At 39.2% G+C, this 26,277-nt stretch overlaps 1 protein-coding gene across 8 annotated transcripts in view; it reads left to right on the top strand.

The window, feature by feature from the left end:
• GHR (growth hormone receptor) overlaps nucleotides 1–26,277 on the top strand; it is a 303,364-nt gene that overhangs the window by 23,099 nt on the left and 253,988 nt on the right. For 2 of the 8 annotated variants that reach the window (XM_089312523.1, XM_070056268.2), the window contains exon 3: nucleotides 8,210–8,295. The exons of the other annotated variants lie outside the window; for them this stretch is intronic. Coding sequence is in view for 1 of the 2 variants with exons in the window: in XM_070056268.2 (XP_069912369.2) it covers nucleotides 8,250–8,295 (46 nt within the window). In the remaining variant the exon portion in view is untranslated. The remainder of the gene's footprint in view (nucleotides 1–8,209; nucleotides 8,296–26,277) is intronic. 8 annotated transcript variants of the gene reach the window in all.

Here is a 26,277-nt window from a genome sequence, read left to right on the forward strand (position 1 = left end):
TAGGATTTCTTACTCAAGTTGAATCATCCTTTGTGTCTTGCCCTATTAAAAATTATGTTACACATGATAGCAATGATTAAAAATAATGTTTATTTAAAACTTTATGTACCAGTAGTGTTTCAGGTGATTTACATAAATAATTTATTCATCACTACTGTCCTGTGAACTAGGTGTTACTATTCTAGTTTTATAGGAGGAACACTGAGGTTCAAAGCAGTTATTTGACTTCCCATGTTTCAAAGTCTGGGGAAGTGGGATGCATTAACCTGTGGGAAGCAGGGCCCGGCTCCCACAACATGGCGCTGAGAGGGAGTAAACAAGTTCTACACAGCAGCTTCGGCTGCTTCATCAATTTGACTAATGAGCTGCAGGAGCTGACCCAACGTCTGATTGGAAGAAAGCGGCGTGCTCAGCACGCGGGCAGCGGAGCACGGATTGGTGGGAGAAGACTATAAAAGGGGACTCAACTGCACTCTCTGGGACAACTACTGTCTCAGGGCTGGTGGAAAGTTCGGGGGTGGAGAGTTGGTGGAGAGTTCGCTGGGGAGCTCGTTATTTCGTTCTTCTCTTTACTTGTGCTTGCTTTACTGTAGAAAAAACCGATAGCAAGGGAATAACAGCGTCCGGTCCGGTGCCTCTCCTCCGGTCGCGGAGGAGCGACATTAGCCAGTATAATCAGACCTCTGTTAGCCATTGCTGGCTATTCAGATGTATATTTACTTTCATGAAGACAAAGCACACTACTTCTATATTAAATATAGTTTTATTTTTCTTAGTGTTTCTATTTACCTATTGGATATATTGTTGTTATCTTTTGATATTTTCTATACCTGGTAAAATACTGAAATCCATGTAACATCAAAAATCTTGCATTTTTTTTCTAAGCTTATTGCCTCTATTTCTTCTTCCCTTAACTTAAAAAACAAAACGGTGGGGCAGGTATCATGGCACAGCAGGTTAAATCGCCTCTTGGGACACATGCATCCCATAGTGAAGGGTCTAGAATAGACTCCTGCCTCTTTTTCGTATCCAGCATCCTGCTGGATGCACCTGGGAGGCAGCAGATGATGGCCCAAGTAACTTGAGCTCTTGCTCCCCATGTGGAGACCTGCGTGGAGTTCTTGGCTTCTGGCTTCCACCTGATCCAGTTGGGTATTGAACAAGCAGGTGGAAAATACCTCTCTATTGAGTGTGCATGCTCTCTCTCTCTCTTTCTCTGTGTGTGTGTGTTGGGGGATGTGTGTGGGTGTGTTCACCCTCACTGTCACTCTGCTATTCAAAGAAATAAATACATAAAGCTTAAGAACAAAAATTCACCAAAGACACCAAAGATGGCATTGGTAATTCAAGCAAACTACTTACTAGTGTGTGATCCTGGATCTCTCTGCCTTAGTTTCTTATTGCAAAAGCGGTGATTGTAATACATAAATATCTAACCTTATTCCACGGGGATATTTCCAGGATCAAATGTGATAACAAAGGAAAATGTATTTCAACATTTGTGAGCTAAGTCAAACCTCTAGCCCAGCTAGCAAACACAAAGAAACAGCCATTTTTCTCTAAAAGATACCCATTTTGTGTCTTAGGTGTGCTAGATCTAATGTATTTATTGTGGTGCAGGGTATAAAGTAGATGTTCTGCTTAGAAACAACTAGCCATGAGTGTTTTTCTGGTTTGGAGATTTAATGTCATTAGCAGTTTTGAAATTGATTAGACAATGAAACCATTTTTTATTTATTTATTATCTGTCTGTCTTGGAAACATAGGCTAAAAGTTTATTTCATTCTCCTGCTTGTTCTAGGAAAATCCCCTTCCATGCTTCTTAGAGTTAACTGCTACCAAGCTTTTTTCAGGGCAAATGGATAGAGTTGTGGGAATAATTTCTCTTGTGGAAGGCATTTCTACTCTTTATTGCCGAAAGATTACTTAGATCTGTGCTCAGCCTCTTCAATAGGTTGGCCCATGAAGTGAATCTCCATTTGTACAGCTCATGCTAACTTGTCAGTAAAAGATTTGCTGGGCACAGGAGGGAAGTGGAGGGACAATATCTCATCTGCCCAGTAATTTCAATGATGAGTTGAGCCTTTCATTCGTTGCTTTATGTGTGACTGCAAGCTTGTCATACATGATTATCTGTTGATTGTTGTCAAAAACAGTTGCCTTTAGCAAAAGTAAAGGGATTGGTGTTGTGGTGCAGTCAGCTAATCCTCTGCTTTTGATGACAGCGTCCCACACCAGAGTGTTGGTTTGAGTCCGGATCCAGCTCCCTGCTAATAAGCCAGTGAAGGCAGCAGAATATGGCCCAAGTGCTTTGGCCCCTAACACCCCACAGGATACCCAGATGGAGTTCCAGGCTCCTGGACGAGCCCTGGCCTTTGTGGGAATTTGGGGAATGAACCAGCAGATGGAAGATTCTGTTTCTCTCTCGCTCTCTGCTTACAATCCCCTGTCTCTCTGTCATCGTCTTCCAAATAAATAAATAAATCTTTTAAAAAATAAAATTTAAAAAGTAAAAATTTTAAAAATTTTACACTTTGTGTTTCTGTGTGGGTAAAACTGATGAAATCTCTACTTAATATATACTAAATCGATCTTCTGTATATAAAGATAATTGAAAATGAATCTTGATGTGAATGGAATGGGAGAGGGAGCGGGAGATGGGAGGGGTGCTGGTGGGAGGGAAGTTATGGTGGGGGGAGCCGTTGTAATCCATAAACTGTACTTTGGAAATTTATATTTACTGAATAAAGGTTAAAAAATTAAAAAAATTTAAAATAAAAGCACATGCTTTTCTCAGGTCCTAGGTCCTGTGTGATTATGTATACACGTATGAATATATTTGTGTATACACAAATTTATACTTCTATATCTGTATATTTAAATATAAATTTGTGGTATATAGGAATACTTACTGCAACTAATGCTACATATAATCCATGTAAAAAATTCAGCAGTGACAACAGTAACAAAGATGCTAGGAAATGTAATCTTCCCCACTAAATGCTTTAGCTGACCCAAAATATATTTGTCTTTCATATTGTGGAAAAATATAAGCATTTATTTTAAAACAACTTTCTCATGGAGCTCTGTATCACATTTAAAACCAATATATTTAAACTCAAAGCAGCTCTTTGAGTTTGTCAACTCTTCACGTACTTTTCTGAAGATAGTGAAGGATAAATGTGAGATTTATAATCTCTTCTACTCAAAGATTTACAAAAGTGAATTTAGAAATTTTTATTTTTGAAATTAATTTCCATATACTTACATAGTATTATAAATATAAAGTACATTTATATTTTTAAAATTTGCTTTGAAGTTTTATGTTGGTTTCAGGATAATTTTAAGGATTTTATATTTTAATACAAGTTTCAACTCTTATTTGTTCAGACTAAGTGAATGAAAATTTCTGCTAAAAGGAGAGGGCTTTACTTTCAGCCTCTTCGGTAGAGTCTAACTTGAAAGGAAATGGTGTTAAACTCAGAAGCTATTGAAGTTACACCACCAAGTACCTGTTTTCTGGCAGTAACAGAATTAGTCTTTTTACTATATGCAGCGTAGTCATGAATCATCTGCTTGTCCCAGTTTCAAAAGCTAAATTTCAGTTATTACTTGTGCTTCAGTTACCTGTTTTTATTAAACTTATACCCTAGCATGAAATAGAAAATGGAAATTTGTAGTGCAGTTATGAAAAATTTCAACCAGTTTCCTATATTAAGAGTCTATAAGCAGGGCAAAGGTGGTTAACAATAAGTGGAAGGATCAAAGAGCATGGTGGTAACACAGTGTAACAAATGACTATTTCTTTGTATTTGGTAGCTGAGTTAGAGATTTAATAAATAAGTCCCATTGACTTAACCCACTAATGCTGATGTTCTAGCTTGTGAAGTTCAAACTACACTCCCACTTTGAGAAGGACCTTGTGAGAAATAGACCCAGCCTGGGATTTTGAGGTCATGTTTTAAATCTTGGCTCATCATTTTCTAGCCATGTGTTCTAGACTGAATGTTTGTGTCTCTGCCCCAATTCATATATTGAAACCCTAACTGCTAATGTGATTATATTTGGAATTAGAGCATGTCAGAAAGTGATTAAGATTAAATTAGGTTATAGGGATGGAGAACTAATCCTATAGGGCTGGTAATCTTATAAGAGGAAAAAAGACACTGGAGTTCTCTCTGTCTACCATGTGATGCCACAATGAGATGTGGCCTCCTGCAAACCTAGAGGAGAGCCCTCACCAGGAACTGAGTCTGCCAGCATCTTGGATTTCCCAGCCTCCAGAACTATGAGAAATAAATGTTTTTCTTTATTTCACCCAGTATATGATATTTTGTTATGACAGCCCATGCTACTAATATATGGAGTTAAGTAGGATATTAAATTTTCTAGATATGTAAATGATTTAAAATGTCAAATCTTGGTTTTACCTTTACCAACCAAGTAAGCATATTACTCTAACTCAAAAAAGGCTTTTCATGTGAATTTTTAGTGTAATTGGTTATGTACCTTGCTTCTCATAGTGTAGAGCCATCATAGGCATGGAATGGACCTTAATTATGCACATGGTTTACCTTTAGGAGTGCTTGTTCAACATGGCAAAGGCTGTACCTCCTATTTACATAGACCTATGACTGATTTAAACAAGTCTGTATGATAGATTTACATTTTTATCTACATGGTGGTAAATCCGTAAACATCATTGATCAACCCAAAAGCAATGATGACTGTTTTTAAAAGTTAATAGTAAATGAATTAATGGGGAATTTTAGAATGAAACCAGATATTTAGTAATGAAGGTTATGTGTGTTATTACTGATTATTATTTGAATTCCTATCAGTAAGACAATAGCTATCTCAATATTATTCAATGAAGACCAATGGGCGTTTTTAGGGCTTTGGTGTGTTTTCTTCAAATGGCCTTCTAGACGCTTACCTAATTTAATTTTAAAGGCACAAAAAAGGCTTCCATGTTCCCAAATATATCTTAAGGTTCTAAATGGACTGACATCCCACTGTAAATTATGTCTTGTGACTGAGACATTCAAGATTCTTTGAGTCTCTTAAAATCTTAGATATGCTTCCATTCCAAGGATGGGCACTTTCCATCTTCACCAGTAAAGAAAACGAAGGGGCAGAGGAGATTGCTAAGAGCAGCCTATTGAGTGAAAGGCTGGCCTCACTGGGGACACAGCAGTGTCCCTGGCAGTAGGGGGTTGGGGGCTGAGATAAGCAAGCTGTGCTACATAAGCAGGCTGGCTAGATTTTGTCCTCCCCCACCCTCTCTGTTGACCACATTTGACCAGAGTGAATTTTTCATAAACTCAGACCTCACTATTTCATTCATTACTTGCAGTGTTCTTGGAATAAATCTTTATTTCCCCCGTCCCCAAACCACAGGTCTAGCCATGTCTCCATTTTCCAGCATCGGTTCACAATGCTTCTTTTTGGCAGTAGACACATTTAACAGTTTTCAGATCCGCAACTCAACCTTTGCTTCCCATTGTGATCCCTTACATCATGACTCTCAGCCCACTTATCATTTTTTCTAGGATGGCCTCCACTGACCACTTGTTACTGAGTTTTACATGCTCTCTTGGCACCATGAATGTCTCCTTGGAGACCATTAGCCCTAGGAGGAGTCTGTGTTTATCTGTATAATTGTTTTATTAGTATTTGTCTTCCTCACGATTATCTGTCAGCTCCATGAGAATGGGATGATGTGGTTTTGCTACCTCCAGCTGTATAGGTTTTTGGTATTTTGGAAGGGGACACGAAAAGAGCAAAAGCAAGGCATGGAGATTCATCCAGGGAGATCAAGGCCTAAGCATCTAACCTCAGCGAAGCCAGATGCTGGCAGGAGAGACTGGCAGAAGCTAACTGAGAGGAATGAAGAGGCCTAGGGAATGAGCATTTCCTTCTCTAAAATTCTGCTGGTGGCAGATCGCCTCCACGTCACAGTTTCCCAGGAGGGTGAGGTTGTGTTTTGTCTACTACCTGAGTCTCCTGTCCTATTTGAGTCATGGTATCCAGGGTCCAAAGCTGCCACTTATCTTGCAGAAATGATCAACATCAGATTTGGGAAGCAGAGTTTTTAAAATGAAGATCAAATCTAACATTCATATTTCTAACACAAATACAAGCTCCAAGTTTAACTGTTTAGAGTTTATTTGAATCATTGGTTTTCTCTTGCTCATCAGGTACACATAGCTCTGTTTCAATCATTAGATCAGATATCATGTTTCTCAGCTTGTCTATGAGTCAGAGATAAGTTTAATTTTTTTGGCATAACCATGGGAACAATGGAGCTCATTGAAATGTGGCTAAGCGAAGTTTACTACTACTTGTTTGGGATTTTTTAACTTTCTCACCAAGCAAAAGAAATGTGTGAGTGCAAATGTGTGAAGACCCTCAAATTACAACATAAAATTGAAACAGTATCACTTCCTATGTGATATAGTGGGCAAAGCCTCTGCCTGTGAGGTTTTCATCTCCTGTGGGCACTGGTGTGTGTCATGGATGCTTCACTTCTGATCCAGTTCCCTGCTAATGGCCTGAGAAAAGCAGCAGAAGATGGCTCAAATATGTGGGCCTCTGCCACCCAAGTGTGAGACCCAGATGAAACTCCTGGTTTGGCTCGGCTCAGCGCTGGCCTTTGTGGCCACTTGGGGGAGTGAAACAGTAGATGGAAGATCCCTCCCTCTCTCTCTCTCTAGCTCTTTCAAATACATATTTTAAAAATGCATTATTGAAATAGAAAATTAGGCTATGTTAAAAATTAATGTGATATTAAGATCTGAATGACAACATACTAACTTTTAAAAAACAAAACAGCAGAAAAGATTACACTACTAAATCTTTCATAACTTAAAAAGTATGTGGGAGATTTATAATTTTAAGGCTCACACTGTAGTTTCTGAAAGATTATAATATTTATTTAACCTTCCCTTTATTTAATTTAGAATAGGATTACTGTCATCTCTCTAAGCATTTATGCAATAATGTTTCATTTACTTTTCCATTAAAAGGTACTAAGATAAATAAGGAGTCTTGGTGAATGAGATGTAATTTAATAAGTAGGTATTTCTTAGTAGAAAACTAATCAACTCCTGCTACAAATGTATATTGAGAAAGAAGCAGAATAGTCAAGCTTAATGATTTAGTCAATGATACAACATCAGTGAACATGTTTTTATGCCTTACTGGCTGTACCTTTTAATACTTCCATTGGAAATGAAATTACATCCCCAGATTATGAGGACTGTGGAATTTTATAATTGGATATTTATATCCTAACCTGATTAGCAGCAATATAAACATAGATGTGGATTTTCGATAACATCTGAGAGTGATTTTTATTTTACAAACATCTTTGTGTGGATGAAAATAGGAAAAATCATATGTTTTCCTGGAAAATTTCCATGCAGGATATATTGCCATCTTTCTGGATATACAAAATAAAGAAGAGAGGTATGTGGCTAGATCACAAGCCTCTTTTTTAAATCCTTAGCTATAATTCATCTGTTTTATCTTCATAGAATTTCTCAAATAAAAAACGCCTTAGATATAAATTGCTACCTCATTGATTTTTTTACCAAAGGAAAAATTATGCTCACAGCATCATAAATTAATTCACTCAGAGGTAGTACAGGTTGAGCATCGATAATCCAATCATGACATCCAAATTGCTTCAAAATCTGAAACTTTCTGAATGCCAACATGTTGTCACAGTGGAAAATTCCACACCATGAAACTGCTTTACGAATAAACTTATTAAAAATAAGGTATGAAAGGCTGTGCACAAGGTATGCATGAAGCATAAATGAATTTTATGTTTAGACGTGAGTGCTAGCCACAAGATAATTTATTATGTATATGTAAATATTTCCGAATAAGAAATATTTCTGTTCCCAAGCATTTTAGCTCAAGGATTCTCAACCTATACTAGATGCCAGGTCTTCTGATTTCTAATTTAGTTTGCCTTTATTATCGACCTGCTGCTGACTGGCCCTCAGGGACCTTCAGTGATCTTCATGTGGGTGTGTTTGTTGAACATCCACTGTGTGCAGGCTCTGGTCTCAATGTTAAGGATGTACTGGTGAATGAAAGCTTACTTTCTGTCTCAAAACGTGGCTTTTCTCTGAAAAGTGTCCTTTTGCTTTATCCACAGCACAGAGTTGTAAATTTATTTTTACTTTTGAATTTTTAGAGAATTGGTGGATTGCATGCCATCAGAGACACTTCCATGAATGGAGATGAGTGAGATGCAAATGAACCATGTGAATGAGATCTCTGGTAGGTGGTATTGCAGCCTGGGAAGACAGTGGACCTAGTCAAGAGAAAAGAAAGAAGAAGGAGGCTAGTGTGGAACAGAGGGAGAAGAGGAGAATCACAGATCCATTTTGCAGTTGTGTGCTAATGGGCTGGAAGCAGGAAAAGAACCAGGAACATCTTAGTCATTCTCAATTTTTATTAAGTGTATGAGTAGGGATCAAAGAGTGTTGAACTAGGCCATCCCTAGAGTCCTTGGCAGAGATAATATGCTCAATTATGAATGAATGACTCTCTGTCTCTCTCTCTTAACACACACATAGATTACCCTTAATAATGCCTGTCATTATGCGTATCTTCTGTCTTCTCTACTAGAGATAAAGAAAGAGAATCCTAACTTCTTTCTGCATTAGAAATGACTAGGCCATAGTAAGCTATGAAGTAGATTGAAATTCTACACTGAAAAATATTTATTTTTAAAAAAAAGAAGTAGAAAGAAACCCCTTTTCAAGGACTAACATGTTTTCTGTTGCCAAATGAGCTGCTCTGTGAACATCTTGCAAATAGAGAATGGCCTTTCTGTAGAAAGTGCCAGGGTTCCTGACCCAGTAGGGCTTAGCAGTCTCTTGTAGCCCAAATCACATATAGGATAAAAAGCAATGGGGTGTGCTGGTGAGTAGGCAGCCTGTTAATCAAGAACAACAGTACAAAGCCAGAGTGGCATATTTGTATAGAAAATAAATGTGATTATTCTGAAAAACATATTTTTAAATTTTTATTGATTTTCAAGAAAACAGGTCTTCGCTTGGCTGATCTTTTGTAATTTTTTTTGATTCAATCCTGTTGATTTCTTCTCTGATTTTAATTATTTCTCTTCTCCTACTAGATTTGGGTCTGGTTTGCTGCAGATTTTCTAGATCCTTGAGATGCATTGAAAGCTAATTTACTTGGTGCCTTTCCAATTTCTTGATGTAGGCACCTATTGCTATAAACTTTCCTCTCAACACTGCTTTTGCCATATCCCATAAGTATGATATGTTTATGTATCCCATAAGTATGATATGATAAGTTTGATATGTTGTGTTGTTATCCTCATTTAATTCCAGAAAGTTTTTGATTTCTCTTTTGATTTCTTCTATGACCCAATGTTCATTCAGGAGCGTGTTGTTCAGTCTCCATATGTTTGCATACTCTCTAAGGATTCCTGAGTTGCTAATTTCCACCTTCATTCCACTGTGGTCTGAGAAGCTGCATGGTATGATTCTAATTCTTTTGAATTTGCTGAGACTTGCTTTATGGCCTAGTATGTGGTCAGTCCTAGAGAAGGTTCCATGCACTGCTGAGAAGAAGGTAAAATCTTTAAATGTAGGATTGAAAGTTCTGTAGATATCTGTTAGATCCATTTGGGCAATAGTGTCGATTAAATCTGCTGTTTCCTTGTTGATCTTCTGTCCGGTTGATGTGTCTATTTCTGAGAGTGGAGTATTGAAGTCCCCCAGTACTATTGTATTGGAATCTAAGCCTCCCTTTAAGTCCCTTAACATACCTTTTAAATAAACTGGTGCCCTGTAATTAGGTGCATATACATTTATAATAGTTACATCTTCCTGTTGAATTGAACCCTTAATCATTATATAGTGTCCCTCTTCGTTTCTCTTAACAGTTTTTGTGTTAAAGTTTATTTTGTCTGATATTAATATGGCTACACCTGCTTTTTTTCATTTCAGTTGGCATGGAATATCTTTTTCCAACCTTTCACTTTCAGTCTACATGCATCTTTGTTGGAAAGATGTGTTTCTTGTAGACAGCAAATAGATGGGTTTTGTTCCTTCATCCATTCAGCCAGTCTGTGCCTTTTAACTGTAGAGTTGAATCCATTAACGTTCAATGTCACTATTGATAAGTAGTGACTTTGCCCTGCCATTTTCCCAAAGATATTTTCTAGTATATGCTTTGAGTTTCCCATGTTCTTTTACTGGTAGGTTTTCTTCCTTTACCTTCTTTCATATTGATGGCCGTGTTTCTGTGTTTTAAAGGTGAGAGGGAGGGAGGGAGGGAGAGAGAGAGAGAGAGAGAGAGAGAGAGATCTTCCATCCTGTTTTTCAGTTTCTGAATGCCCACAACAACCAGGGATAGACCAGGCCAAAGCCAGGATCCTGGAATTCAATCTAGGTATCCTGTGTGGGTGGCAGGGACCCAAGTACTTCAGCTGTCATCTGCTGCCACCTAGAACACTATTACCAGGAAACTACATTGGAAGCAGAGGAGGTGGGACTCAAACTGGCACTCTGATACGGGATGCAGGCATCCCAAGTGACAACTTAAGACACTGCTCCAAATTCCTGGCCGCAGATCTTTAAAAAATATATCTATAAATGTCAGGCAAGGTAAATTTCAAAATGAACATTTAAGTCCTTAAAATATGATTGTATTTAATTATGGTTGTGAAAAATTAAAAGTTCTAGATAGTTAATTCTATCTAGTTCTAGGTAACTTAATTCTAAAAAGATACTTCTCTTGTTCTGGGAAAGAGAGACAGTTTGGGAACTGAGACAAGACAGGTGTTGTCTGTTTTATTACTTTGGCCAACAGCCCATCTTTTCTCACTCTTCACTGGGAAAGGAAAGCCCAGGGAATTTAAGCATAAGAATTGAATAAAGGAGAACACATTCTTATATTTGTATTTTCTATAAAAAAATAGCTAATTAGCAAGTATAGTGGTAGGGTGGTCCATAAGGATTGGAGTTTTCCTGGCAAATTCTTGATATGGAAAAAATACTCCAATTTTTACTTCTCTACTGATGAAGCGATCCGAGCTTAGATCTTTTCCTATCTGGCTTATTGCACTTCGAGAGACCAATCCATTGTTGGTGTCAGCCTATACTGGAGGAGATGACAGCAGAGAGGGGGAGGAAGGGTCCCATGCAGGTGTGAGAAGGGCCTCATCTGCCCAGCTGTTGCTCCTGCGCACCTTTACCCCAAATGTCCAAAACCAAGAGCTCCATGGGACCGTCTCCTCTGGTCAGTATTCAGGTATACTCCCAGGACTCTGATACACCTTCCAGCAGGATCAGCCAGACTGGAAGGCCTGAGGCAGTGCTGAGGGGAGAAAGGACTTCTCAGACAGACTCAGGAACCTGCAGCATTCCTCGATGTGACTCCCCTAATATCTGCATCATATAGGTGACTGGAAAATGGAGCTATTGGTAGCAGAATAGAAGCATTAGATATGCTTAAGTTCTTGTTTGGACCTCACTTGGACCATTGATTCATTTCCTAAGTGTTAACATATTTTTACAATGTATGAGTTTCTTTCTGGAAATTTCCAAGACACTCAATGGGGACAGCTATTGATTTTGTCTTTCAGAAAAGTGGCAAGAGTTAGGCTGTTACAATAAAACTGAGAGTCTCATCTCCTAAAAGGGGCTGAAGGTGGAGAGTAACTGTATATGTGTGTATATTTTATATGTATATATATATAATATTATTAGATTAGAATCATGTGTTACAATTAATAACTTCATTTTGTCCTTCCCTTTATCTAATATACCAGAAGACTTTTTGAATGAGCCAAGAACGAGAATCAAAACTCAGTTTGTATTTCTAGCAGATTTCTTCTGAAATCTTAGGGGATCATGCCATATATAACATTTGTTGAATTCAGATGTTTGATCGCAAATAAAATCTTTTAATCATTTAAAAGGCCACCACTGCCTTTATGCTGATTAGTGTTAATCATCATGTATTCCTTTCAGAAATAATTTTCCCAGAGTAAAATTCTGATCTTCGAGGCCAGTTTGCATAGTCTGAAGCCCTAGACTGAAAGATCTCATCTTCTTGAGTCCGATTTGAGAAATGGTCCCTTAGGACTTCAGCTCGGGCAGTGCTTATGTATTTGTTGTTGAGCTGAAGGAATTCTGAATTCAACTTGAATCCAACCCTGGAGTAAAACATCCCACACTGTGACTACTTTCCTTTCAGCCTTCTTTTCTTAAGGAGTTTGTCTATAGCTTTTGTGAGCTGACTGTAATTGTTTTGAAAGCAATTCATTGCACTGGACCTTTCAGAAAAAGTGCAAAGAGAATATTGAGCATTGAGGATATATGAACTGCAGCAGTGCGTGCATGCGTGTGTGTGTGTGTGTGTGTGTGTGTGTATGCGTGTGTGTAGAGGCCAGGAGCTAGGTACTCAGTCCTCAGAATTTATTCTGTGAGGGTAAAAGTCCCTGTTGACACTCTTGTGAACTACCTGCAACTTCTGAATACCTTTCTGTTCCTCCTTTCAACTGGGTCAGTGCTTTGCTGTAGATTAGCCTGTTCTTCAATGTTTTTCTCAGGAAATGCATTTTTCCTTTTTCCTTGGATTCCTGATGCCTGTTGTAGCACTTTTTTATTTGCTGTTCATCTGGCAATAGGTCAACTGGATCTCATGGTCCTTAACATTTCAGGTAAATCCTCCAACAGTTGTGCTTGGAATCAACCCAAATCAGTTCAAGGTATTTGCATCCACGCTATATCTAAGGTGCTTATTTTGAGTGATTGTTCTACCAATTGTATCTTAAATAAAAATACTCAGAAGGAGAAGCTCCTGTTTGAGCAACTAATGGAAAATCAGGCAGTTTTTTAATAAACATACTAAGAGATTAATTTATCATGTAATGAATGTGAACGATGATCTTCCTTCCTACTCAGACGATATGCTGCCAGAACATGTGGACCACAGTTAACATGGCACAGTGCTTAAGCACATGTACAAAGCCAGACTGCCTGGTTCAAATCCCAGCTCCCATCACTTCCTGGCTGTTTGAACCTGGGCGCATTAGTGAACCTTCTTGTGACTCAGGCTGGTTTTCTTGATGATTAAATAAATTCTTCTGTTAAGTGCCTGACTCTATGCATCATTGGTAACATGCTGCATGTCTTTGTTTAAATAATGTATGAAATGTTAGAATTGTTGTGGAGAAACAAGAGTCTTCAGAGGCTTATGAGTCTTTCTACAGTGTCAGAGTCAGTTTATGACAGAGGCAACAATATTATCAGTGCTCAGGACCCTAACAGAGAGGTATAGCTCTTCAGGGTGATGTGGGGAATGAAATGTATGGGTAAGAGACAATCAGCATTATTAAAGGGAGGATGGAGAGTGGGAATCATTCATTTATCCGATGGCTTAGTAACTATTTAATATCTACTATAGACTTTGGCACTATAGTACCATTGTGGAGATCATGATAACCATATAAAAGAAATTTATAGAACATTTATTTTACCTGGTTTAGACAGGATCTGCTCCAGTCTGTTGGTTCACTCCCCAAATACAGACAGCTCAGCTGAAGATAGAGGCCAGGAACTCAAACCAGGTCTCTCATGTATGTGGTAGGAACCCAGCTACTTGAACTGCCACTGCGGCCTCTCAGATTTGCATTAGCAGGAAGCCAGATCTGGAAGCTGGAGCTGGGAACTGAACCCAGGTAAAGGGACACAGGCACCTCAATCCTCAGTCTAAAAACCTGCCTTGACTAGATGTCTTTTTTAAGGGCTGACGGCCACTTCACTGAAGGACCCTATAGTCTTAAAGTACATGATGATTTTGTTTTATCAGTGTGGCATCAGGTAGACATTGGGCAGAATTTGGAGATGAAGATGAACATGCTAACCTTAGGTTGACAGACTGCAGCAGGTCATGGCAGAGAGCTGGGGGAGGACAGGGCATTCTTATTATGGGATTCCATCCTTTAAATATTTCCTGAAAGGTGATCATTTTAAGATATCTTACCTACTTCTGAAGACATGTTGTAGATTTTGCTTAGAGAATCTGACGCGGACCGTGTTCTGCTTTGTATTGCAGTTGGCCGTAACTTAATCTGAGCCAAACATTTGGCCCAGTTGCTCCCAAAAGTTGACTCAGTGGTGGAAGTATATCACACTAAGGTTCATAGTCAGACAATATCTATGAATGACTTCAAGGCTAAGTGAAATGAAATGTTTTAAGAGGACTGGTTTGGTTACTGTAAGAGCAGGTTGTTTTAGAAAAGCAAGACTTGCACCACTCCGGTCTCTTGCTTCTGTGTTTTCTTGTACAGCGTGTGCTTCTTCCACATGTTCTCGCTTGTCTATCACATTGTGATGCAACCATGGACCCCATGAGGCACCATGCCATATTGTGTGGACTTTCCAGCCACCAGAAGCATAAATAAATCTGATTTCAATGTACATTACCCAGCATCAGGTATTCTGAAATAGCAACACAAAAGGGTCTAAATTATTGTTTTCTTTTAAATTGCAAGACATAATGTATTTCAGCTGTACTTGGATAGTATCATTGTCACCTTCTTATTCAATTTGCCAATTCTTAGTGCTCTTATGGTAGGTGGCATGAAAGTGATCATCAGAATTTTATATTTGTAATTGTATTTTTTTCTTAAAAAGGATACACACACCCCTCCCTCCAGAGTTACATGTTCTCAGCCATATAACATGGATTTTCCTCTAGCTTTTGGATTGGAGTGGGTAGTGAATCAGAAACCACTTCTGTGGATATTTCGGAGTCTCAGAGCAAAATGATGGAGTTGGGTGAGCGATGGTGAACTTATCTGTGTATTCCTGGCAGTGTTTGACAGTGGGAAAATGGGACTCCTCATGCTTTAGGGTCTATTTTAAACAAGAATGCCCTTTGCATGGTAGTATTGAGATTAATACACCTGATTAAATAATTTTTAAGATGATAAATTCTTTAGTGCAAATTGGTATTGAATAAATTGTCAAAATAATAGTGCAAAATTGCTAAGTGAAGAAGATAATGTTTTGAATATTGTATTCTTTTCCTTTGCTACTTTGTATGATGTTAAAGCCTCTTCCTAACTTTTCCTTCTATGAAAGACATGGGGCCAACAGAATGACTGCGGGTATATTGGAGGCCTCTGAAACTCCTGCAATTAAAAGTGTTTCAGAGTGAAACTCTATCAGTGAATCCTGACAGAGAGTGATCTGCTTTCTCTGTTGCCGCTCCCCACTCTTCTTACATACACTTTTGGCTTCTGTTGGCACTCACACTACTCTCTGTTTAATCGTCAGTATGCACAGCACACAGATGAGAAATGTGCCTAGGGGCCTACACTTGGGGACTAAAGGTTACCTTCAGCCCCATGATTGTCTGAGACCTTAAACATGCATTTTATTTGGACGTAGCAACGAAACAAAGCACAGCACAAAATATCATAGCATCCAAAAGAAATATTTTATTGGTATTAATAATTAATTGACAAAAGGGGAAAATCATGCATGATTACAACCATTTCCCAGATGAACCTCAGTTACCACTTTAGGTGAGGGAATCAAATCTAAAAGTGATGCCTACCTGATAAGGCCAAGTGATGTAGCAAGAGCTGCAAAAAGCTTATAACGGGAAATCTTAGTATATTTCCATAACATCATCACTAAGATAAAGACAGGGAAAGGGCAGCTATGTGATTAGTGCATCCAGATATGAACTTTCAAAGATCAAATACTGTCATTTTGTCCAAACAAAATGTGTAGAAAAGAGAACCTGCACTAAGTTTAAAAACCTCCTGTTGGGGGCCGGTATTATGGCGTAGCAGGTTAAGCATTTTCCTGTGATGTCAGCATCCTATATGGGTACTGATTCCAGACCTGGCTGCTGTTTCAAGTTCTGGCTACTCCACTTTCAAACCAGCTCCCTGGTGATGTGCCTGGGAAAGCAGCAGAAGATGCCTGGTCCCCTGCAATGACATGAGAGACCAGGGGAAAGCTCCTAGGTGTTGGCTTCAGCATGGACCAGCCCTGGCTGTTACAGCCATTTGGGGAATGAACTGGCTGATAGAATATCTCTCTTTCTCTCTCTTTTCCTCTCAACTCTACCTTTCAAATAAATTAAAAAAATCTGTTTTAAAAAAAACCCTACAGTTGTGACATGCTGGGCTCTGTTCCAAGGGTAGGCTTTTCGATTTTTACTTTGTGTTTGGACTCAAAAGACAGATACAGATCATGTTGTTAAGAACAAATTAAACACTTTGCTTAGTGGATATTGTTTCTTCTGTGGAGTTCTCAGAGTATGGGCATCCTTAAAAAGTCACGAAAAAACAATTTTATGAACAGGCATGTGATTCATTGCTTGTGAACTTAGAACAAACAGTTTATTGGACTAACTTTTAAGGTTCTTTGGACTTTAAGGTTCATTTGCATGGGGTACAGTTCATTAATTAATAATATGATTCCCACTTTGCCTTAAATTGGATCACAGGTGCCAACCACCAGGGTGCTCTTTTTTATTTATTTATTTATTTATTTATTTTTGACAGGCAGAGTGGACAGTGAGAGAGAGAGAGAGAGAGAGAGAGAGAGAAAGGTCTTCCTTTGCTGTTGTTTCACCCTCCAGTGGCCAGCGCGGCTGGCGTGCTGTGGCCAGCGCACTGCACTGATCCGAAGGCAGGAGCCTGGTGCTTCTCCTGCAGGGCCCAAGCATTTGGGCCATCCTCCACTGCACTCCCTGGCCACAGCAGAGAGCTGGCCTGGAAGAGGGGCAACCGGGACAGAATCCGGCACCCCGACCGGGACTAGATCCCGGTGTGCTGGTGCTGCAAGGTGGAGGATTAGCCTAATGAGCCATGGCGCCAGCCCAGGGTGCTCTTTAAGTCTGGTAGTTCAGAAGGTTTTCAGACATTGAAAAGAGTGACAGATCATAAACACACATTTTCCAGAAGTGGCAGGTATGATATTGTAATTGATCAATTTGCTGCTTAGTCCTGGGGAAGTCAAATACGATCAAAAGACTTCCTTTGCATTCTCTTCCAGAAACACAGAGCCCTCCGCTCTTCGGTCTTAAGTGTAACCATCCATGCTACCCTGAGGAGGAGCCCAGAATTGCTTTTCACTTCAAGAGAGCCACTGCTTTCTGCTGCTCAGGTCCTCTGAGGCATGACCCGAGACAGGAAAGGGTGCTCAGCTGGGGCTCTGTGCCAGAGATTCAATATATGAATTTTACAATGAGATGAAAATTTGACCTGCTTTTAAAAGGTTAATAAAAAATTCACTGTGGTGTGTTCTTCCTTTCCTATGATGGAATCCATTTAAATTCTGGCTTCTGACTAACACAATGTTGTTCAAAGTGGCAGACAACACTTCTGCCAAGTGGCCTCAGAAATACCCAGGCTCTGTATGTCAGGAGCATGGGAAGTGTTAGGAATGAACACTCCTTGCAGAAATTACACCGAGTATTTGTTTACAGCTAGCCAGGGAGAATTCTGAGAGAGCATTTCCCCAAACTTCAATATTTATAGACTATCGAAAAATAAAAAAAGTATCCCAGCACTGGCTGTTAAAATTATAGTATAGAATTTGCCCATTATTTTCAGGCTGTTTGAAAAACCTGTCTTAGAGCTACAGGAGACTTTGTGCATCAACACCATCTTGCTGTTATAAATGCACACTGGGCAATTTCCATTTTCCAAGTTTGCTCTGCATTTTCTTACCCTCTACCTGAATTGTTTTCCATCTTTTTAATTTTCTCTCACCTTTACTGGCCTAGCTCTATTGAGTCTTCAGTTATGAAGACTTTCTTATTTTCTTTATTGAGAATTAATTGGAAATTGTCCCCCTTCATAGTCTATTTTCTCCTTGAACCTTAATAGAAACTTTTTCTTCTTTCTTTTCTCTTAAGTTGACTTATTCTATACACAAGCAGTTCCTAAATTTTTTAAAAAGATTTTATTTATTTATTTGAGAGGTAAAGTTATAGAGAGGGAAAGACAGAGAGAAAGGTCTTCCATCTGCTGGTTCACTCCTAAATGGCGGGAGCTGCGCCGATTGGAAGTCAGGAGCCAGGAGCTTCTTCTGGGTCTCCCACGTGGGTGCAGGGGCCCAAGTCCTTGGGCCATCTTTTACTGCTTTCCCAGGCCATAGCAGAGAGCTGGATTGAAAGGGGAGCAGCCAGGACTAGAACCAACACCTATATGGGATGCCAGCGTTACAGGCAGAGGGTTAACCTACTGTACCACAGCACCAGCCCCAATTCCAAAATTATAATTGATCTGTCATTCCAGGTAATAGACAGCAACAGAATGCTGTTTTACATAGACTCGAGTGTACACAGAACTTAGCAGCCAGCTCATGAAGAGACTTTTAATTTGGAAAGATATGTTAATGGAACCTGAGTACCAGGCAGTTCATTAATTTCTCACCTCCATTCCACATTCCTCCCTGCAGCTGTTCTAAGTCTCCACCACTGAAGTTCAGATCCCACCCTCTTGTTCTCAGCAGGTGACTTGGTTTACAGCTTTAACGGAGTTACAGCTTTAACTGATTTAGCTCTCCCACTTGAGTATGCATTATGATCATATGGAAAGCACCTTGTAACATATTCATAGTTTCCTGGGGCCTCTGGCAAGGATTCTGACTCAGCCCATCAGAGGGCCTCATGAATTTGTTTGTTGCCAAGCTCACAGGTAATTCCAGGTCGGCCTAGCTGAAGCTCACACTTTAAGAACCACTGATCACTGATTTAGGCTATCCAGTGTGATAGGATGTCTTCACCACCACAGAACCTCTTACATGCTTTTTCCTCTTCTCCTGTGAGGCAGAGTCCAAGGATTGTTTGCTTTGCAGGCCAAACTCTTTAAAGATTTTATTTTTATTTCAAAGGTAGAGTGACAAATATGGAGAGATGAGAGAGAGAGAGCGAGCAAGCGCGAGCGCGAGCACTTCTGTTTATTGGCTCACTTCTCAAATGGCCACAGTTGTTGGGGCTAAGTCTGGGGCTGGTCCAGGCCAAAGTTATGAGCTTGGACCACCATTTGGGTTTTCTACTTGGGTGACAGGGGCCCAGATACTTAGACCATCTTCTGCTTTCTCAGGCACATTAGTAAGGGGCTGGATCAGAAGCAGTACCTGGGACTTGAACCTGCATGCTCATGTATTGAAATGCCAGGCTCACAAGCAGTGTTTGACACAGTACTACAACACTGGTCCTGGGCTCTTTCACGGTGTTTCTATTCTATCTCACTTTGTCTGTTTCAGTTCCTTGCTTCAGCATTTAGCTTGCTTGTCTCATTACATATTTCACATCACCTACTCTCTCTCTCACATTTGATTCTTTCTTTCCAGCCTGACTACCAAAACAGCACCTTTCTCAGGTGCATTGCTTAAAATACTTTTCATGTTTATAATCAAAACTATTTTCTATAAAAATACTTCAATTTCAGTTTCAGCTCTGTTGGTTGAAAAGTGAGCTCCTGTAATTTGGGAATTGGTCTGTAGATAGCCAATTTGAGAAGTCAAGTTGAATGTTTTTCATGGGAAGCAATGGAGAAGCCTAATGACACCACAAAAGTGTTACTTTGTGCATTTCTCTATGTTGATAAAAGATGGTTCCTCCTAGATATTTTAGTGGCACACCTGGTTCACTGGCCTGATTTTGTTCCCTGGGAGACACTGCAGTGTTGGCATCTCAGGCAAAGGCACTCCAGCCTTTTGTAGTGAAGCAGTCTGAAGTGAGCACAGGGATGCCTGGTGTGCTTTAAAACATTCCACAAAGAACCGCTTTGCATTCCAGTGATGGTTCTCATGGCTTGAGGACTTTGCTGCATACAGATGTTTGTCCTTAGAATGATTACTTACTCTTTTCATTTCTGTTCTTGTCACTTGATTAATCATGATTACTTTTAATGACTCATAATGTTATATAATAATATTTACCTGTGACACATTTCTGCCTGTATTCTTAATGGTATTCTCTATATCTGATAACACGTTGGCAATTGACTATTTTACTTCTAAGTCTTGGCAAGCAGGTTTTGGCAGAGAAGAACTCTGTCCTCTGGTTATTTTTGCATTAAATTTAGCCCCCTTATGCTTCAGTTTGCAAATTTGCTTATAAAGATTATGCCCACATTTCACTATATGGTTCATTAGTAGGAGTAAAATGAATAGAGATTATAAAACAACACCTAAAAAGACCATGCTAATGAACCAGGTGGTGGAAGTCACTGCCTAACAATACATCATGCCATTGTGTCAGATTCCTAGGTGTGGTTTCTCTACAGTGTACCTTATTTGTTCCTTAGTGTTTCCTCTGAGATGCCTCCAAGACTACATTTCAAATAAGAAACAAATATCATTTGTTCTTTGGTGATGGTAGACTCTTCTGAGAGAGTTATTTATTCCAACCATCATCGTATAGACAGAAATGTATCTACATTACTTATAAAGAACACTGCCTATATAACTTTAAAACCATCCAATAAAGCTTATACTATTACTGGTATTTGTCAGTGGTTCTGAATACTTGCATGTCATGAAACCCTTCCGTCAACATTTAAGTTAAAACTCTTTCTGGCCCACCTTGGCCACGGTGGAAACTGAGATAGCTGCTTACCTTCTTCCATGCAACTCTTCACATGTTTTTCACTTCTGTTTCCCACTGCCCAGCATGAGGTGTGAACACCCAATCTACTCTCTAGTCTTCTTGCTGTGCCTATGCTCTGGTCCCTGCCTTCTCTTCAGCTTAGTTATCCTGGCTTTTTATTTTCTCTCCTCATACAAAGTATTTTCTAAAACTTTTATGAATCCTTATAGTAGTGAATTCTAATAAAGTAGTAATAACATCACAGTTATCAAAATAGTATAGTAAATTTATTTATAGTTCCTCATTTAATCTTACATTTTGTGAGGCAGAAGTTTTATTTTTCTTTTTCAGATGGAAAAGCTGAGGTCCAGGAATAAATAACATGATTGAATTCATTTTGTTAGTAAAAGCTTAGCTTGGGTTTGAACCCAGGTCTGTTTAATTTTAACATACATCTTAGAAACAACTATGCATGAAATTGCTAAATTTCTGTTTTCTCTCTAACCAGAATGTCACACCCCATTTCCATTTAATTTGTTCTTTATTTTCATTTTCTAACTTAGAAGAGTTTCTATGTATTATTGTTCTGAGTCCATTATCACATATATTAATATAGAAGACCCACCAAATATCTCTCATTTTGTATTATAGGGCTTTAGGCCTATGTGTTTTATTTTCCTTTCTAATCTTCCTAAGTGTATTTAGGACAGAAACTAAAAGTTGCTCATTTAGGGACCCCCTCTTGAGTTAAGCACATGTGTGTTTAGTCCATTGTAGTCATCAGTGCCTTATCTCCACTGCTAACACTTGGGTAATGCTGCTTGTGTACTAAATATTTGCAAGGATTGCTGCATTGCCTCTTCATAATCACCCTATAAAGCATGCTGTAGTTATCGCGAAGAATAAGAATCTTCCCCAAGTTCATTAAGTTCCTACATGGTAGAGCTTGAGTCACCCCAACACCAATCAGTCCACATGTCTAAGTACCTCATGTTCCTCCATGGCATCTAGAGTCCCACCTACTTCCTGTCCCTCCCATTCCTCACCATCTGTCCTCCTTGTCTCTTTATACTCGGATTCTCACTGCCTAACCTATCCATGCCTGTTCTCACCTTCATTCCTTTCTGCCTTCACCTCCCTTTATCAACTTTACTCTCATTCTGTCTTAGCCTACCTCCCATTGCCTCTCACCTCATTTTCCTACTCCTCTTTTCATATTTTTAATTTAACCCTTACACATCATTCTTTAAAAAACAGATTCAAGATTGATAATCTACTCTCTAATTCTCTTGGCAATGTCCGATCATAACTATGTCAAAATTATACTGTGCTAAGTGGAAGGAAATAGAATATAGAATTGAAATAGAGAAGGATTTTTACTTTTTTTTCTGTTAGAAACATGAATCATGAGGAAATGTAATGTTTTGGTCTCCATAATTTCTTTTTTTGTGTTTTTTTTTTTTTTAAAGATTTATTTATTTGAAAGTCAGAGTTACAGAGAGAGGTAGAGACACAAAGAGAGGTCTTGCATCCGCTGGTTCACTCCCCAGATGGCTGCAACAACTGGAGCTGTGCCAGTCCGAAACCAGGAGCCAGGAGCTTCTTCCAGGTCTCCCACGTGGGTGCAGGGGCCCAAGTCCTTGGGCCATCTTCTACTGCTTTCCCAGGCCATAGCAGAGAGCTGGATCGGAAGAGGAGCCCATATGGGATGTTGGAGCTTCAGACCAGGGCTTTAACCCGCTGAGACACAGCACTGGCCCCAAGTCTCCACAATTTCTAAGCAGCAAAATAGAACACTTATTTCTTCTAGTTTAAAGTAAACACACACACACATACACACACACACACACACACACATGATCATTTTATGCATTCATTGCCATTTACTGAGCAGTATATTTTTGGCAATGCAACAACAATTTCAAAATATTTTTTAGTTATTATCATAAAAAGGCATTGATAGACTCATCATTTTGCCTCCTTTCATTTCCTCTGTTTTGTAGAGCATTGCTTTGGAGGCCGTTATGTATTGACTTGAATTAACATTGGAGTTTCATTAGTTGGGGAGTCTGGGCTTGGGCAGTTTGCTAGTCTCTCTTCATTCAGAAGTTGCAACCATTTGTCTTCATACACAAGCCTTTAAAAATTGGGGAAAGCAATAAATATTTGAGAGCAATGCTGTATACATCCAAGTGAATAAACTTCCCTATTTGATTTTGAACTCCACATCTCATTTAAATACTTTTTTTTCTTCTAAAGAAGACAAGAAATCAATAACAAGATTCTGAAGGAAAATAAATCAAGAAAATTTTGGTAAGAATAGCCTTACAGGGGACAGCACTGCAGTGCTGTGGGTTAATGCCCTGGCCTGAAGTGCCGGCATCCCATATGGGTGCTTGTTCAAGTCCTGGCTGCTCCTCTTCCAAGCCAACTCTCTGCTATGGCCTGGGAAAGCAGGCAAAAATGGCCCCCCAAGTCCTTGGGCCCCTGCACCCACGTGGGAAGCCCAGAGGGGGCTCCTGGCTCCTGGTTGGGATCAGCGCAGCTCCAGCCATTGCAGCCAGTTGGGGAGTGAAGCATTGAATGGAAGACCTCTCTCTCTCTGCCTCTCCGCTCTCCATGTAACTCTGCCTTTCAAATAAATAAATAAATCTTAAAAAATAAAATAAAAAAAGAGAATAGCCTTACAGAGATAGCTATAAAAATTGGGAAAATTTTTTGCATCCAACCAGTAAACTTGTGAAAGAAGCATAAAATGAAGTTTTTTCTTCTAAAATATGTGGATAGCTTTTGATTATCCAGCTTTTCAGAGATGTATTGATTGAAATAATGGAATGGTTCAGACTCCTGTTGCTTCTACCATATTTCTTCCAGAAGGATGAGGTTGTGTAGTGCCCAACATTTTACAGGCTGTCAGTAATGAGATCATTGCATTTTGGTACACAATATAATGCAAAGAAGGATCTCCATACTATCCCAAATTGTACAAATTATGATTCTAGCCCTGATAGAAATCTGAACTATCTTCACAAAACTATGTCTTATAGTTGCCCACTGATTGTATTTGTGACAGTTGTACTGGCCTTCATTGTCATCAGGGCTTTGAATGCAAAAGGATGAGTACTAGATCATCAGGGGATCTGTGCCCCACAGACACCTGCACATAGCTGCCTGGCCTTTACATGATTTCTTTTTTTTAATTTTTTATTTATTTTTATTTTTAAGCTTTTATTTAATGAATGAATTTTTCATAGGTACAACTTTAGGAATATAGTGGTTCTTTCCCCATACCCACCCTCCCACCCCAACTCCTGTCCCACCTCCTACTCCCTCTCCCATCCCCTTCTTCATTATAGTTCATTTTTAGTTTAATTTTATACACAGAGGACCAACTTTATGAGTTGTACTATGAGAATTACCTGATTTCTAATGTCCTGCCTGGTCTTTCTGGATAGAAGACCCTATAATAGATTTATTACTTTAAAAGTATCAGCATATAAAATGTTCCTTTGCCTCCTAACTCCTACTAAAAATGATATGGGTGCATGCATTTTATCACACCTTATAACTACACACTGACACAAGCATATTTGCTGGAATCCAACTCTGCAATACAGAATATGGGTATGTTACAGCCTATAACAGGAAGGCTATTTTGATGTTACAAAATCATTTTTCTAGTAAATGTCATTTTGCTAGTTATTCCACTGGTCAATCAGCTAGTAAAAGGAAAGTGAAGATTTTAATATGAAGTAAGTCTGGCATTTGAGGAGAAACATAAATCTTACTTGGAGAAAAAAAAATGGAAATTTCATTTAGGACACTGCAAATGACAGTTGCCAGCTGTTACAAAATTTCTGACATTCACTAAGGATTAATTGCAGGCCTAGCAAGTTGATTGTATGTATAGAAGTAAATACTGGTGCTTAACTCTCTCACATTGTGAAATTAGACAGGAGACCTCTGCAGAATTGGATATCTAGTTAACACTGGATTATCATGCATGTGCGTTACTTGTGAATAATCTACGGAAATTTTAATCTAGAATTTGCTTTATTTTGCCTCTTGATCCTCTTGCTCTGTAGCTATGTATTCAGAAAATATAATCTCATTTGAAAATAAGATTTACCTTGAATATTCATTAAATGCTCCTAGAATACAACCCAAGGGCACAAAGGGATGTAAGACACAGACCTGATTTTAGAGTTCACTTCACTATAGAAATATAGGCAACAAAGTGTAATGAAGCAAACCTGAGTTCCTAGATGAGTGGACATGGATTCAAACCCTGGAGCTACTGAAGTGTGTTCTTATGTCTATCACTTAAATTTTCTCAGACTCATTTTCCTTTTCCCTAAAATATGTATACCAATACGATGTCACAGAAGTCTTTTGAGAATGAGAAATGTTTATATGATGCTTAAAACTGCTTCATGGAAGCTATTTTGCTAGAACAGACATGTTCTAGAGGCAAAATATGATAAGTGCTACATGAAGCGTTCAGCCAGAGAATTCCCCAGGCCTTCAAAGAGGAAGGTGGCCTGGATGAGGTTTGCCATCCATGCAAGGAGTTGAAACCAAGACAAGACTGTGGGTGGGACTTCACTGACCAGGCAGAGGAAGAGGCATTCCAGGAGCAGGTGTGTGTCTTGCCAAGGCATGAAGACAGGAATGTGTGTGGCATTTTTCAGGGCAAAAGATGAGGATGTTTTAGATAAGGCTGGAAATGGAGACTGAACAGCAGGCAGACTGAGGAATTAGTGGAAGAGGGACTGCTGGCTGGCAAAAGCACCAGGCCTCCCTCCACCCCCTCCCCCATCTTGCCCTCATCATGTTAAGACTGTTTTGGCTTCTCTTTGTACTGTTTGTATAAGCAAGTTTATGGAGACAGAAAGGGATTATTTTTAAGTCTGCATTTGTACAGTCACTGAGAAGGCTGTCATTTTCCTCTTCAAACTACTAGATGATGATCCTGTAGTGATCAAGCAAAACGCTGATTGAGTTTATAACACCAGCAAATCCGCAGAGTGGATAGTGGTGGGGAAAAATAGTAACTAATATTGAAGAAAGGGGGAATTCTGATAGAGTAAAATACAGTGATATAAAGAAAAAGCAAAGAGAAACATGATTCAAATTAAAATCTTATGGAAATAATATTGATGAATGACACAAAGGATCTGTCTGATAGGGATACTTACAACCAGACTAGAGTCAGTCTCCATTGTCAGTACTCTTTATTTTTTTTTTAAATTTGTTAATTTATTTGAAAGGGTTATAGAGAGTCGAGGGTGGGGAGAGAGAGAAAGAGAGAAAGAGGTAGATATCTTCCATCGACTTGTTCACTCCCCACATGGCCACAGTGATTGGAGCTGTGCTGGTCCAAAGCCAGGAGCTTCTTCTGGGTCGCCTATGTGTGTGTAGGACCCTCCACTGCTTTCCTAGGCACATAAGGAGGGGGCTGGATCGGAAGTGGAGCAGTCAGGACTCAAACTGGCGGCCATATGGGATACTGGCACCACAGACGGCAGCTTTACACTCTACGTCATAGCGCCAGCCCCATCGTCAGTCCCTCTGAAAAGAGGAATGCATGTTAATGACGATGATGATGGGTATTTTCTGTAGGCAACTGAGAGTTATCCTGTAGGCAGAAGT

Source organism: Oryctolagus cuniculus, chromosome 14 (genome assembly GCF_051225735.1).
Source record: "Oryctolagus cuniculus isolate XC-2025 breed Fujian yellow rabbit chromosome 14, ASM5122573v1, whole genome shotgun sequence".
Lineage (NCBI taxonomy): Eukaryota > Metazoa > Chordata > Mammalia > Lagomorpha > Leporidae > Oryctolagus > Oryctolagus cuniculus.